The sequence below is a fragment of the Solanum lycopersicum genome, chromosome 3 (assembly GCF_036512215.1).
Source record: "Solanum lycopersicum chromosome 3, SLM_r2.1".
NCBI classification, from domain to species: Eukaryota; Viridiplantae; Streptophyta; class Magnoliopsida; order Solanales; family Solanaceae; genus Solanum; species Solanum lycopersicum.
Window position 1 is genome coordinate 64,391,816 of NC_090802.1, and position 13,967 is coordinate 64,405,782.

General features: G+C 36.6%; 2 protein-coding genes across 2 annotated transcripts; one reads left to right on the plus strand and one right to left on the minus strand.

Annotated features, from left to right (window-relative positions):
* Nucleotides 1-429: 429 nt before the first annotated feature.
* On the minus strand, nucleotides 430-4,840 carry LOC101250201 (zinc finger protein VAR3, chloroplastic). The gene is made up of 7 exons (XM_004235743.5): nucleotides 4,339-4,840; nucleotides 3,601-3,718; nucleotides 3,113-3,456; nucleotides 2,332-2,388; nucleotides 1,531-1,647; nucleotides 909-1,007; nucleotides 430-833 (listed from the first exon to the last, which is right to left on the minus strand). The coding sequence occupies exons 1-7, from the start codon at nucleotides 4,707-4,709 to the stop codon at nucleotides 716-718; spliced, it is 1,224 nt and encodes a 407-aa protein (XP_004235791.1). The 5' UTR covers nucleotides 4,710-4,840; the 3' UTR covers nucleotides 430-715.
* Nucleotides 4,841-5,876: 1,036 nt separating this feature from the next.
* On the plus strand, nucleotides 5,877-13,931 carry LOC101265811 (outer envelope protein 64, chloroplastic). The gene is made up of 13 exons (XM_004235709.5): nucleotides 5,877-6,281; nucleotides 6,861-7,013; nucleotides 7,195-7,319; nucleotides 7,900-8,025; nucleotides 8,810-8,992; nucleotides 9,067-9,211; nucleotides 9,602-9,770; nucleotides 10,947-11,081; nucleotides 11,224-11,424; nucleotides 12,174-12,301; nucleotides 12,386-12,437; nucleotides 13,094-13,163; nucleotides 13,405-13,931. The coding sequence occupies exons 1-13, from the start codon at nucleotides 6,079-6,081 to the stop codon at nucleotides 13,485-13,487; spliced, it is 1,773 nt and encodes a 590-aa protein (XP_004235757.1). The 5' UTR covers nucleotides 5,877-6,078; the 3' UTR covers nucleotides 13,488-13,931.
* The last annotated feature ends 36 nt before the right edge of the window (nucleotides 13,932-13,967 follow it).

Below are 13,967 nucleotides of genomic sequence, written 5' to 3' on the forward strand. Positions count from 1 at the left end.
AAATCATTTTAATTAAGAGCATGACTGGCCAATCGGTTGGGAATTTCCTTCAGTGTTTTTATTGTCATGGAAAATTATTTTCAGAATAGTAAAATGTCAATTTTCGAGCTATCTAACGCAACCGACGGTGAAATAATTGACATCACTTGAGGCAGTTAAAATTCCTAATTGAAGTTCATAAGTTCTGGTCCATGTTAACCTTCTCCATTTTATTTTTAGATTGTGCCTGAGATGTTGCTTATTTCTATTCAATCAAAAGCTTTAAGATGATTTTGGATGACACAGGATTTATATTGTTCTCTTTTTATTACTATTATCAATTGTATCTACCTCTGTTCTTAATTCATCACGCTAAGACGAAGTGAACAAACTGAAACAGAGGAAAGTAAAACTCTCGGAAACCCTGGATATGCTCCCACATACTACAAATTTCCAGAACAGATAAACCCATAAATCAATATATTCTTACACTTTAAAAAAAAATTAAAGTGGCCCATGAAACACTGTTTATTAGATTCTACAGTAAATAATACTTACAAACTATTTCACGAAAATATAAATTAAGACTTAACAAACATCTCTTAATTGCTAAAGTAACAACGAGAGGAAGAAATATGTTATTCCCAATTCCATATCCACTCACCTGAAGCACCAAAAAAAGTTGCGTTGTGATGATATCCTCAACCGACTGTATGAGCTGTGATGTTTAGCTACATTAGTAAGGCTTTGTCCAGAGTTGCTCCTCATATTTTGACTGTGTCTTTGCATCTTTGGGACGTTCACAAGTGCACTTCTTGCAGACCATGTTGCTTCTGAAGTTCAAGAAGTCACATCTGTACAAGAATCCAAAAGTATGATGAGTAGAATCCACAAAACCAAAACATGCAGAATCAACAGAAGTTACTCACGAGGGGCACTCCCATTCTCCAGGATTCAGCTGTCTCTTGGGACGCTGCTCTTGGCAGCGTAAACACTTGGTATTGCTAGCAAAATTCATGAATGTACATCTACAGAGACCAAAAAAAAATGACGAGAACTGAGAACTAACACCACTGAAAAGGAGACGGGAAAACAAGTTGGAAGGCCATGAAGACAACGTGTGCAGGGCAATAACATCTTATAGTGTTCTCAGATTATAGAAGATTAAGTATTTCGAAATAATAAGCGTACAATGTGATATTCCAGTAGGTATACGTGCATGTATAAAGCAAATCGACATTAGTTTATCAAGAGAAAAGATGAGTATATTTAATTTTTGAGAAATCAAAAAAAAGATAAAGTATATTTCAAAGTCACTTTTTAAGCTTTTCGTACTCGGTTATATTTATAGTAGGCCAGTGAATCCAATAGCTCAGACTAGAGTTGTAAAAGGAAGAAGGCACTCTTGAGATCTATAGTGGAGTGATCATCTATGAAACTATAGAATCTGACAACTGGGGTTTTAATGCTTCATAACTGTAGGCTTTTTCTTTTTTTGGATATACTGTGAGATTTTTATCAGCAACTAGTAAATCATATGATGCAACATACTGTGGGCAATTCCAATCTCCCTTTTTCATTTCTTTAACCACAGGAGCATCTCGACTAGGTCCTTTTGATTTGCATCTCAGGCACTGTGCATTGCGGGCGAAGTTCATGAAAGTGCACCTGCAGCAAGTCAATGTCAGTACATGCCAGGAAGATGAGCACAAGGAAGTAATTCTAGAGAAAGGAAGAAAAAAAGAGGATGAGGGGGAGTTCCTCTAATGGTAGAGCTCCTCAACTTTAGCCATTAGGTAGGGTGTTCAAGTCACCAACGGGGGTGGGAAGGTGGAAAACCCACTGTTGCCTAGAGAATGGCAGTGGCTGGAGGTTTCGGTGGTAGGCCTAAAAGAAGGTTGCCAAATCAAATTGAAAAGGGAAAAGCAAAATGGGGACTCTGATAATAAGTGGAAAGACTTGACACAATTTGTTTGTGATAAGCACAGTTAGGCAAATCAAAAATGCCTTTTTCTATTTCCAAATCCATTTACTAGCATCAGAAAAAGTCCACAGGATAAGAAAAATGCAAACACGTAGAGAAAACTCAGTGAAATTTCTGTCGTTCACAAAAGGAAAGAGAATTTAGTTGCCTGAAGCTCTAAGAAGATATATTTGGTGGGAAAACAACAAAAAGGTGGAGAACTTACTAAATGCCCAAAAAATTAAAAGTGGGGGTGGTGTGGAAAGCTTGATTTTGAAGTCGCTAATAATACTTGATAGAATTATAAAGCACATATCAAATATACAGGTAAAACACAAATAAGCGTGCAGACAATGTATCAGGAATGCCAAAAGCAAATGAGAACTTACTGCGAACAGATCCAATCTCCTTGCTTCATTTCAACATTTCTTTTAGGCATTTCACCCCTACAGAGAAGCATGGCGGATTTCCAGTGAGCATCAAAATATTCATCTTAGAATATAACATTGTATTCCATCCCAATGCATTTCAACTTTAAGCAACAAGAAAAATCATAAAATAGGAAAGATGAAATCTTCAAATCAAAACTCAAAACCTCTTGCAAGTGCACTTTTTTATAAGGTAGAAGTGTGATTATTCGCTTGAATAAATCAGTATGAACAGCCACTGAACGCAATAGTAACAGTAACCACCATATCTGCACTCCAAACCAGTATGGTACTAATTTTCTAAACTCACACCTTATCCTTGGCCGCTTAAGAGTTTAAGCTAAATTATTTGCATGTATTAATTAACAGTTATACCACAATCGTTTGAATCTGATATAGTAGAACATAAAAGCCCACACATTTTTAAATACTAGGATGAAATTGGAGCTTCTGGATGGAGGGAAAATTTACATGACAATATAAATCCCACACGTTTTCAACAATGGGTGTGACTATGGTTAATCAAATTTAGACAGAATTAATGCTATCCTGCCTACACCATTGTAGTACAGAATAAGAGACGTACAAGTTATATTATATCAAAAGGACTCTTAAAATATTGATATAAATGCATTAAGTTACAATATTAAAATGAATGTGTATATATTCCATTGTACCTTGCAAGAAGTCCAGTATTTTCTTTTTAAGAAAAAAATCATTTATAACCTCCAAGAAAACTTACTCAAGACCAGTTGAATTTCTTCTTTTCATTTCAACATCTTCCAGACCATCTGTCCTTGAGCCAACAGACTCTTTCTTTCTTGGAGAAGCCTTGGGGGCAGGTGTTAGATGATCAGGATCAATAGGTGTCTCACTTAATTCAACCAACTCTGAGAGCAATTGTCTTGCAGATACCTCGATAAGCTCACTACCAGGAGGCATTGCTCCACTAGATATAACTGCAGAATCAAATGCATAAATAAGCAAGACCCGCACAATATCGACTGTACGCGCGACACCCTCAGACTCCTTTAATATCAAGTAAGCCCTATCACATGATCCACGGAAATTGCAAGCACCACATACCTGCAAGTAAGCTCCTTAGGTAAAACCTCATAGAATAGGTTCACAGGGAGAAGTCAAATGACCCTTGAACTGCAATCAATCTAACTTGACCATGAAAAGGAAATTCAAAAGCAAGGACATCTAATAATTTAAAAGGCAACTCACCTCTCCTTCGTCGAGGTTTAGATGAATCCTTAGCCTTTTCGCAGAGTTAACAACCTTCCTGAATAGATTAGGACAGCCCTTCTCCACAACTTTCTGCATATCTTGGGTGGACAACTTTCTGCAAAGTACAACAGGTCCTTTCATAATCTCAGGCAAGGTGGGAATTGTAAAACACAGTCTCAACATATATTAAGGTCTATGATTTTCCTCGAGAAGCTAACACTTACAAAAGTTTCTGACAACCAATATAGACAACTCCCCAGCAAAATGGGTTATTTCATGAGGCCTTATTATCATCATTATCCCCTTTTTACTTATCTCTTCTAGCCTTTTCAAATTTTGAAAACTAAGCTAGTGTTTGGCCATATATTTTGAAAACTTATCTTCAAATATTTGTTTGGCCAAGAAATTTGATCTTCAAATATTTTGAATTTCCTAAAAACTGTTCTGAAACTTAACTTCCACTCACAACACTTCAAATTTTCTTCGATTAAGATGTACGTCCTGACACAACTTAAAAAACTCAAAATTTCAAGTTTCGACTAGCAAACTTGACCAAATGGAAGACAACAAGTATACTAGTATCTCATAATCGTTCAAAGAATAGTTCATTCTTGAGCCTATAAGTATCTAAACTTGCAACTTTCAAAACTGTAACACATTTATTCCTATCCCTTTTATTTAACTTCATTGACACTATAATTGCTAAAATGTTAAGAAAAGCAGTAGCTTTCTCACTTGAAAATGTCTGAACGGTCGCGAGAGAAGTTAAGGCATGCATCTTTCAACAAATTCATATCCGTATAAATACTCCCATCGCCGTCTTCACCCGTGCTCGTACTTTTTTCTGTAATGTATCCTTTGCTTTTCAAACGGTCCACGAAAGCAACCCATTCTGGCCATGGATGATTTCTAGGACTGACCAATGGTTCGATTGTTTTGGTCTCGAGTGTAGCTGAGGTACAATTGTAACTGCGGAACCGTACAACAGGACAAAGCAACGGCTTTGAGAATCGAAATGGAGAAAATGGAGAAGATATATTCGTAGGCTTGTTACAGTTACGAACAGTCGAAGCTCCAAGTAGAAAGAACAATCTAGAAGCTGACATTTTAAGCTTTTTTTTTTTCAGAAAACCATGGCAGCTGAGATTGAAGAAAGTAGAGGGTTTTTGATAGGGTTTTGAAGTTCAAATGAAATTAGCAGAAATTGAGAAAAATTGAGGGGTGAAAAGAAAAAACAGAAAAGAAAAATATTTGCAACTTCGTCCCTCTTGAAAATACTGTCTGAGCTTCATTATTTTTACAAGTGTTTCCCTAATAATGGGTGAGGTATGATAAGTTAGTAAATAATATCATCTAATTATATGGTAGTGGTATTTTTGATAAATTTTTGAATTTTAGAGATTAGTAACATTGTCTTGATATTGACTGAAATAAAATAGTATGGTATTAAAAGTTAAAGATAGTCGGAAGAAGATTATTTTATATTCACTTAATATAATACAAATAATAAAAAAGTTAAATGCAACATAAAATTATAAAATTCAAATCAAAATTTTAAAAAATAACACAATTATTAGTAGTAATACATGCTATAGTAGAAGCTAAGTGGGCAGCAGGAGCAAAACGTGATTTCATTTCTAGTAAACTTATTGAGTTAAGCTATTTGTCTTTTGTTATAATCTCGTAGATAAGAAGGAAGATTTCAAAAACTTATATTATGTTTGCTGCTAATTTTATTTTACGAAGCTGTGTTTTATTTTTATATAAATATAAAACAATGACAGATCACTCATTAACTAAATAAGATAACCACAATCATTAAAAATAGCCTTATAAAGATTAGTAAAATCACAAAGCAATGTAATTACCTCATTTGCTTTAATTGTGAACCCGTGCATTCTCTTTTTATCATCGAAAGATGAAAAATATTTCCTTAGTAATGCGTTATTCGTGTGTATTAAAAAACTCTAATATTAAATTAAAATATCTTTTTTTTGTAATAATTTCAGTTGGAGTAATGATTGTAATTAGTCATTTACCCATTTGTTTTGCTATTTTTGTAATGCGCAAAAAATAGAAATAATTAATGTAATTTTATCATAAATAAAAGGTGGTGGTTGATTTCAGTTGAACCAAAATTACAGTGTCAATATAATACAAATATTTTTCCAAAGAAACGGGGCTTATCTAAATATAGGTAAAACTTAGTGGGTCATCTTGTAATATTTTCGAAAATTTCATACCTTTTATGCTAATATACAAAAAAGATAAAAGATTCACAATTCCCTTCAACTTCTTGAATCCCATTCCCAGCTGAATGTTACCTTCTTTTTAGGTTTCCACTGCTCTATCCTCACCCCCACCCCCACTGTGCGGAAGAACAATCCAAGAAAGTATTATAAACAAACCCCCAAACTGAGCGTCGCTACGAAAAAAGTCAATCTTTGAGCAAATACAGAGTTTATTGGTGAAGAAATGGCGTCACAGTCAGCAAATTTATGGGTTTTGTTGGGATTAGGATTGGCTGGAATACTTTTAATGACCAGAAAGCTAAAGAAAGCTGTTAAAGCTGACTTTGGAGCCTTTGTTGAACGTCTTAAGCTTCTGCCACCGCCTCAGCCTCCTCCACCTAAAGCTCCTCATCCTCTTACTGGCCTTACTTTTGCCATCTCCGATGTGTAAGCTTCTTATTTCCAGAGAATTGGGAACTCTAGTTTTTGTTCTTGTTATTGTTTCTTTTATAGCACGTAAATTTCTCTTCTAACTATTTGACTTATTGTAAAACTCGACCCACCAATCAAAAAAAGATTTAATTTGTACTCATTGACAGCAATATCAAATAAAGAGGATTTGAATATGAAAATAGAGGATTTTGATTACCGAAGTCCACGGTTTCATAATTTGAGATTGAGGTGCAGTTGATGTTTGGTTTTGTAAGTTGTAACTTATAACCAGTCTTCTTTGAGTGTGAGCTTTGCATTCTGCACTTGATGGCTGAAAGGAATAGTCTTGTTTCAACTAGATTCTGAAAATTGCATAGTTCTGTATGCTGACAATATTGTCTTCATCATTTTTTGAGTTACTATTTCTGATTTATATGCTTGGGATGGAGAGTCCAATAGAAGCCTTCTCAATTTTGTCTTTATTATTTTTGAGTTACTATTTCTCATGTTTCATTTACTTGTCTTGGTTCTCTACTCGAAATTCATTTGCTTATTTTAGAACTACTGAAGTCATATCGAATTTTGATTGTCCAGATTCGATGTCAATGGATTTGTGACAGGGTTTGGGAACCCAGACTGGTCAAGGACTCATGAACCTGCTAGTCAGACGTCCACCGTGGTCACCACACTTGTTGAAGGAGGAGCCACATGTACTGGAAGAACTGTTGTAGATGACATGGCATTTGGGTTTGTTCCTGACTCTTTCCACTGGTTAAAATTAGAACTCTTTTCTAAAATTGGTAGGATCCTGGATTTTTTGATTCTTTGGCTAGTGATGATTTCCATTTCTGTTGTGTTACACATATCTATGCTGCAATTTGGAATCCTTATCGTGATGTTGATCATTCTTGTCATCTTCACTGTACAGTATTAGTGGTGAACAGATGCATTTTGATACTCCAACAAATCCGGCTGCTCCTGCACGGATGCCCGGAGGGTCATCTAGTGGGGCTGCTGTTGCTGTGGCTGCAAAGTTTGTTGATTTTTCTTTGGGTTAGTTCTTTTGCGTCTCAAAATCATTTTGTCCATCTGTTGTCATTTTGTGGCTCGAGTATGCATTGCCATTTAGGTAAATTTTGAGTCACAATGTAAAGGACGAGCTCCTTGAACTTTGGCTGGTGTGCATCCTCCTGAATATTTGAAATCTGCAACATCTTTATTTGTGGTTAGAGGTACCACTTTCTATTTAAGTGGACAGGCTATCTAATGAAGCTTCTAACTCGATCTCAAATCTCAATTCAGATGGTCAAACTTCTATTTTGACCAAGTATAACGGCAACTGATTGATTTAGGTAATTGAGTTATTAAGACAATGCCCTGTATTTGGACTCCAATGATGGTTAGGTAAAGTTCAAGAAAAAGCTCAAACTTCCTTGACCTCATTTCATAGTAATTATTTTGCGGCAAAATTTAAAAGAAACAATCATGAAGAAAAGCGTGCTTGTTGAATATAGATATATTATGCTGGTTTTATTGACAAGTTCTTTTTCACTTTAGCGCATCAGGTTTATGGAAATGAATACAGGGTAATAACCAATAAGCTCTTCTAAGTTACAGTACCATCTGTATCCAGGTACTGATGCTGTTGGAGGTGTGAGAGTACCTGCTGCATACTGTGGAGTTTTAGGGTTTCGGCCATCTCATGGGACAGTTTCTCACACCGGCATAATTCCTGTTTCTGCTAGTCTTGACACAGTTGGTATGTATGTCCATGCCATCTTCAGTTCAACTTAACATCTTTCACCTTCACTTAATTCTTTTTTTTTTTTTGCGGAGTCTTTGAGCCTGACATGTTGGGATCATGTCACTGTACTAAGAGTCATATCCTTTTGATATGAGAAAAAGCTGTCCTTTTGTTGGGGTTTGAATAATCTGCTCGTCGTTTGGTTATATATAATCCTCGTGGTTCTTCTTGTGCTACTTGCTGGGTAAATATTCTATATAAGCTACCAGTGAATGACATGAAAGTTATGATTTCTCGAGTCATTTTGGTTGAAACAATGTTCGTGATTTGATTTAAATGTTCACTTTATTTTAAAAAAGAATCAAGAAAGCGATGGGGATGACTTAAACTAAAGTCCAGTAGGTTTATATCTCGTCTTTTGTGGCCTTTGGATGTGTTGGTAACTTGGTATCTATGTTTATTGGATTCTTCATCACTCCAATACTGGTGTCAGCAATCTGACATGATACTGGTCAGTACAGGATTTTTACTGGATATCCTCAAGTGAAAGTCACTCTCCACTTCCAACCCAAGGGAGCAGTATGGAAGACCATTGACTTCTGGGGATAGGGTTGAAGTTGGGAGAGATGTAGGTCACCGTGTTGGAATTTCTCTTGATGAACATTTTATATTGCTATTGTTAAGTCTGGAATATAATTGGTATATATGGATTTTACAAAATTATTAAGTTGAATGCCATGCGTTGTACTTTTATCTGGTGTTCTATGTTTAGCTTTTAGTAAATTTGGACCAACTGCAGGATGGTTTGCAAGAGATCCCAGCATATTGCGCCGTGTCGGGCATGTGCTACTGCAGGTTCCATTTGCTGCTCAACGGAATCCAAGGAATGTTGTGATAGCTGACGATTGCTTTCAGTTACTAAAGTCTCCTGGTGATCGCATCAGTCAAGCAGTGACCAAAGCTGTCGAGAAGCTGTTTGGAAGTATGTGTTTGTAGTCTGGGCATCTGATGAGATTTTTCATTTTTTACATCCCTTCCGAAAATCACCTCTTGCAGGACAAATCCTAAGACATGAGAATCTGGAAGCTTATTTAACCTCAAAAGTTCCAAGCTTAAAACTGTTTGCTGACAGAAAGTCCAATGGTGAAAGAAAATCTTCATCAACGAATTTGCTAGCATATGCTATGCATATACTTAGGAGGTGAGATGTAGGTTGATGCCTCAGAGATCACTAGGCACAATTATTACTGGTTTTAAGCATGAAGTATCTTATCTGATGGAAGCTTGCAAAAGTAGTCATGACATTATCTTGTTTGTGTTAGTTTTGGCCTCATTTTAAAGCATATATACTTGGTCACCTACTTGCTTGAAAAAAGGGGGGGGGGGGGGTTCTATACTTGTTAAGAGCTTTTGACCACTAGAAAAATCTATTGAATTTTTATCTTACTGTCTCATCTATTTTTGGTGCGTCTAGTGTTACACATAAGTGATGTTCCTGCTATTTCTGTTGAGTGGTAATTTACCTCCTAAATTTAATTTTTTTGAGTGGTAATTGACATATCTAAATTTAGTTTCTATTGTCTGTGCACAGACACGAGTTCAAACAAAATCATCTGGAGTGGATCAATGCTGAAAAGCCCAATCTGGACCCTTTTATTTCTTCCCAAATGCAAGGAGCGCTAGAAATCACAGATACAAATATTGATAGCTGCCATGCAATTAGGAACGAAATGCGCTCAGCTCTAAATGATCTTCTGAAAGTAAGTAGTACTGGTGTTCAATTAGTTGATTTTTTTTTTTTAATAATGGGTTTCCTGATTTCCTTCCAACCAATCCCTTGAATAACTCTTATTAGTATAGAGAAAACACATTAAACCAATCGAACTTGGCAGCATAACTTACTTAAACACTTAAACTATACGGGCATTTATTTTACCCCCCTAATTTCATTTCGCGTGAATTTAGTACCACCCTAACGGATGATGTGGCAAAAAAAGAAAAGAAAAAAAATTGAAAGCGCATTAAATTATTATAATTTTTTAAATAAATGAAAAAAAAGAAACCCACCCACCCATTCTTCTTCAAACCCCCCCACCCCGCTTTCTCAAAACCCAACCTGCTCCCTCTACATGCTTGTCTCTTTTCCCTCAAACTCCCAACCTCATGCTTGTGTAATACTCTTGCCAATTTGAGGCTGGTACTATATTTTTGCGTGGTATTAGTTCATTTCAAATATGTTAAGGGGGGTGTTTAAACGCCCGTGTAATTTAAGTGCTAAAGTAAGTTGTACTACCAAGTTTAGGGTTGTTTTATGTGTTCTCTCACTGGTATATGTTAAGTCGATGTTCTTATGATGGGACTGCCTGATTTCTATCCAACCTACCCCTTGATTTGGTGGAAAACCCATCTCAGAAATGCTTGTCTATAAGGATTTATAACTTTCAGCTAGTACTTCATCATATCATACTGTGAAGGTTAGTTGGTAACATTTAAGACCCCTTTTGACCATTAATTCGCGAACATTTCTTTGTTATTTACTGTTCCATCAGTTTCTGGTATTTCATGGTAAAAGCATTAAAACAATATCAAATGGATTATCTTAATGAGGCTGAATCTCTGCTGAACACGCTAGAATCACTACATTTATAGCAAACGAACCAGAATGTTGCCTGATGTAAATATTTCATAACCCTCTTAGGGAAAAAACTATTTCATGTTTTAATGAAACGTCATCTGAGAATATTACGATGAACCATGCATGATCTGTATACATATTTTTAATGGTTGAGCCTAGTGTCGAGCTGACTAAATATCTCAATCTCAGCTGATTTCATGAAGTTCTGCTGCTATTATTATGTTAAAGTAATCTTACTGGAATAGTATCTTGATGTCTTATGCTATCATCTTAATCTTTCTAAAATTAACTGTTTCAATAGGATGATGGAATTTTGGTCATCCCCACAGTTGCTGAGCCTCCTCCAAAGACTGGTGCAAAGGAGATTCAATCTGAGGACTACCAGATTAGGGCATGCTCATTTTCAAGCATAGCTAGCATGTCAGGTGGCTGTCAGGTGAATGTCTCTCTCTCTCTCTCTCTCTCTCTCTCTGGTGATTCTGTACCCCAAGCACACAGAAATTTAAATTGGCCTTCAGTAGTTGATCAACCCAGCATTGAATCAGACTTCTCTAATCGTATATGCTTTCCTACTGTAGGTCAGCGTGCCAGCGGGATTTCATGATAAATGCCCAATTTCTGTGTCCTTTGTAGCAAGGCAGGGAGGTGACAGATTTTTGCTCGACACCATACAGACCATCTATGCAGATCTCCAGGAACAGGCAGAATTAGCCACAAAATCATCAGCATCTGGTAACGCCCTGAGCAAGGAAACATCTGCCGAAATGGCTAAAGAAAAGGTACACAAAGGATAATCTGCTGTCGATTTTTTTGAGTGACATTGCTGTCAATTTCTTGAATGTTGAGATCGCCATATCCATCTGTCAACTTTATTGTAATCTATGCATACTAAATGTACCTGGGATCAAGTTTCTGTGCTTGTTTCCTTGATGTTTTTTATTTGAGCCTGTCACTGCTCACTTGTTTTCCTGAACTACCCCACTTTTCAGCATCAGGCCTTTCTCTTTTGGTGCACAATACCCTGGTGCTTACACAAGAATCACATTTGCCTGATGCCCATTACTTTTTTTTTTTAGTGCTGAAACTGTTTTTGTCAGGGCAAGGATTTGTAGGTGAATCCTTAGCATACCAAAAAAAAAAGAATTTAGGCAGATTGAAGATCCCCTTAGCACACTATATCAGTTATGTGGGTTCATCCTCAAATAGGGAACATTAGCAAATAAGTGTTGTATATCCTATCTGACAGAATTCTGGAAAGGAATAAGTTGATGTGACCAGGTTTCTTCAGTCATTTAGCTGGGTGTGAAAGAATTATAGTATGGAGTCATAAGCCTAAGAGCAGGAGCTCAGTGATGTTAAGCCTTGACTGACAAATTTGAAAAAAACATGAGAGCTCAGGAGTGAAAGTGACAAGTGGCTATTCTGCTAATGCACCTTCACTATTGCTTTTTTCTGTCATTTTTTTGGTTTATTTCGAGGCTCCCTTAGTATTCACAGCTTGGTTCTTATACTATATAATTTTTCACAGGGTAATCAAGCCTTCAAAGAGAAACAGTGGCAGAGAGCCATTGGCTTCTACACAGAGGCTATCAAACTCAATGGTAACAGTGCAACATACTTTAGCAACAGGGCTGCAGCTCATTTGGAGATGCGAAAGTAATTTGTTTCTCCATTTTCCCCCATTTCTCCGTGATTTGTTTGTAAAATTCGTATATACTAATTTTTAGTTCTCTTTTCCAGTTTCCTCCAAGCCGAAGCTGATAGCAGTAAAGCCATTGATCTTGATAAGAAGGTGGGCCCTCCTAGCCATCTAAGTTTGTTCTTTTTCTTTTGGTGTAAATGGAATGTGTGTGTGTGGGGGGGGGGGGGGTTGTTGAAGGGGAATAGGAGACTTGCTAGATCTATTAGGCATTGTATAAGATTAAAGGTTTTTGGACAAAGATGGATATACTCTTTCGGGATTTGTAAAGTTCTGTTCTCAACACCTTCATTGGTGGTAAGTTTTTCTTTTGATACAATTGTTTCCTTACTCAAAAAAACATTGATGGTGTGGTCTCCTACCTCACCAGCCTCCCGTGTGTTTTGCTAGTTTATGTTTCAGTGTAACTCATTGTGACCTATTCACATTACAGAAAATAACTCAAATTGTTTTCTCATTGTTATCGTATGATTTTAGTTTCTAGTCTCTCTAGAAATTTTGTTGCTCTGTTGATCCTGGATAAGGTTTATGTGAGGTAGAAACAGAGTTAATTATTGGTCGTATCTTTTTGGGGTTCGGGAGATCTGGGAAGAAGGTTTTGGGTACTGCACTTGAGTATTCTGCATTTCATGGTAAAAAGTGATGACTGGTATAAGCTAGTAATGCTATACAAATTGCCACTATCTTGGTCTTGCTACCTGTCACATGCTTTTCTGAGGTGAAACATTCTTGCTGTTTCTTCTCCACAGAATGTCAAGGCTTACTTAAGAAGAGGCACGGCACGAGAAATGCTGGGCTACTACAAAGAGGCAATTGAAGGTGAGTCTCAACAACTTCAGCTGTTAATTCCTATTTCCTTCATGAGCAAACTTTACGGCTGAATCACATCACCTGAGGCACATTTGTGGAAAAAAGTACTCTAGGATGACTTGTGAAGGTCTAATTGTACCTAGTCATTGGAACAAACGTGTTCTCGGGAACTCATAGATGACCTGTCCATCCTAAAACTACTGTTTACAGTGTTCTCTGACACTCTAGTTTTCCTTATCATCTTCTGCAGATTTCAGATACGCACTAGTTCTTGAGCCAACAAACAAAAGAGCATCTCTGTCTGCTGACAGGCTGAAGAAGTTGTTTCCATAGTGCCTTTAGAAGGTAAACATGTTTAGAATGATTGCTGTTGCTGGACCCTTTCTGTGTCGAAGCTGGTCATCTCAGCAGAAATATGACAAATTGAATGACTAAAAATACGAGGAATGATGGCAGCTCAAAATTCTTTCTTTCTCGTGGTACTTTGAAGACAGAGCGGCCCCTTAGATATCGGCTACAGCTTAAAAATATACTAGAGTTTTGATGTCTAGTGCAATTTTGTTAGTATATTGCATTCAAATTGTAACTTTTTGAGCTATTACTTCATCGTTCAACATGACCAATTTAATTATTTTTGGAGTACACATCATTTGGAGTACTGTAACCTAAACGTTGTAAGGCTTTTCACGTCGGTTCACTACTCCCTCTGGAGTAAAACAAAAGGTTAAAGACGTGAAATTATTTCTAAATGGGTGATGATTTTTCCTGGATAAATAAGCGAGTTTAGCTGGTTATCATACAAGTCTTACCAGC

Coding starts and splice junctions, on each gene's coding strand:
- LOC101250201 (XM_004235743.5), bottom strand. CDS start 4,709: ATGTCAGCTTCTAGATTGTTCTTTCTACTTGGAGCTTCGACTGTTCGT. Junction 3,719..4,338: donor GACCGTTCAGACATTTTCAA/GTGAGAAAGCTA, acceptor TGTACTTTGCAG/AAAGTTGTCCACCCAAGATA. Junction 2,389..3,112: donor AGAAATTCAACTGGTCTTGA/GTAAGTTTTCTT, acceptor GCTTCTCTGTAG/GGGTGAAATGCCTAAAAGAA.
- LOC101265811 (XM_004235709.5), top strand. CDS start 6,079: ATGGCGTCACAGTCAGCAAATTTATGGGTTTTGTTGGGATTAGGATTG. Junction 9,212..9,601: donor GCTATGCATATACTTAGGAG/GTGAGATGTAGG, acceptor GTCTGTGCACAG/ACACGAGTTCAAACAAAATC. Junction 12,438..13,093: donor CCATTGATCTTGATAAGAAG/GTGGGCCCTCCT, acceptor TCTTCTCCACAG/AATGTCAAGGCTTACTTAAG.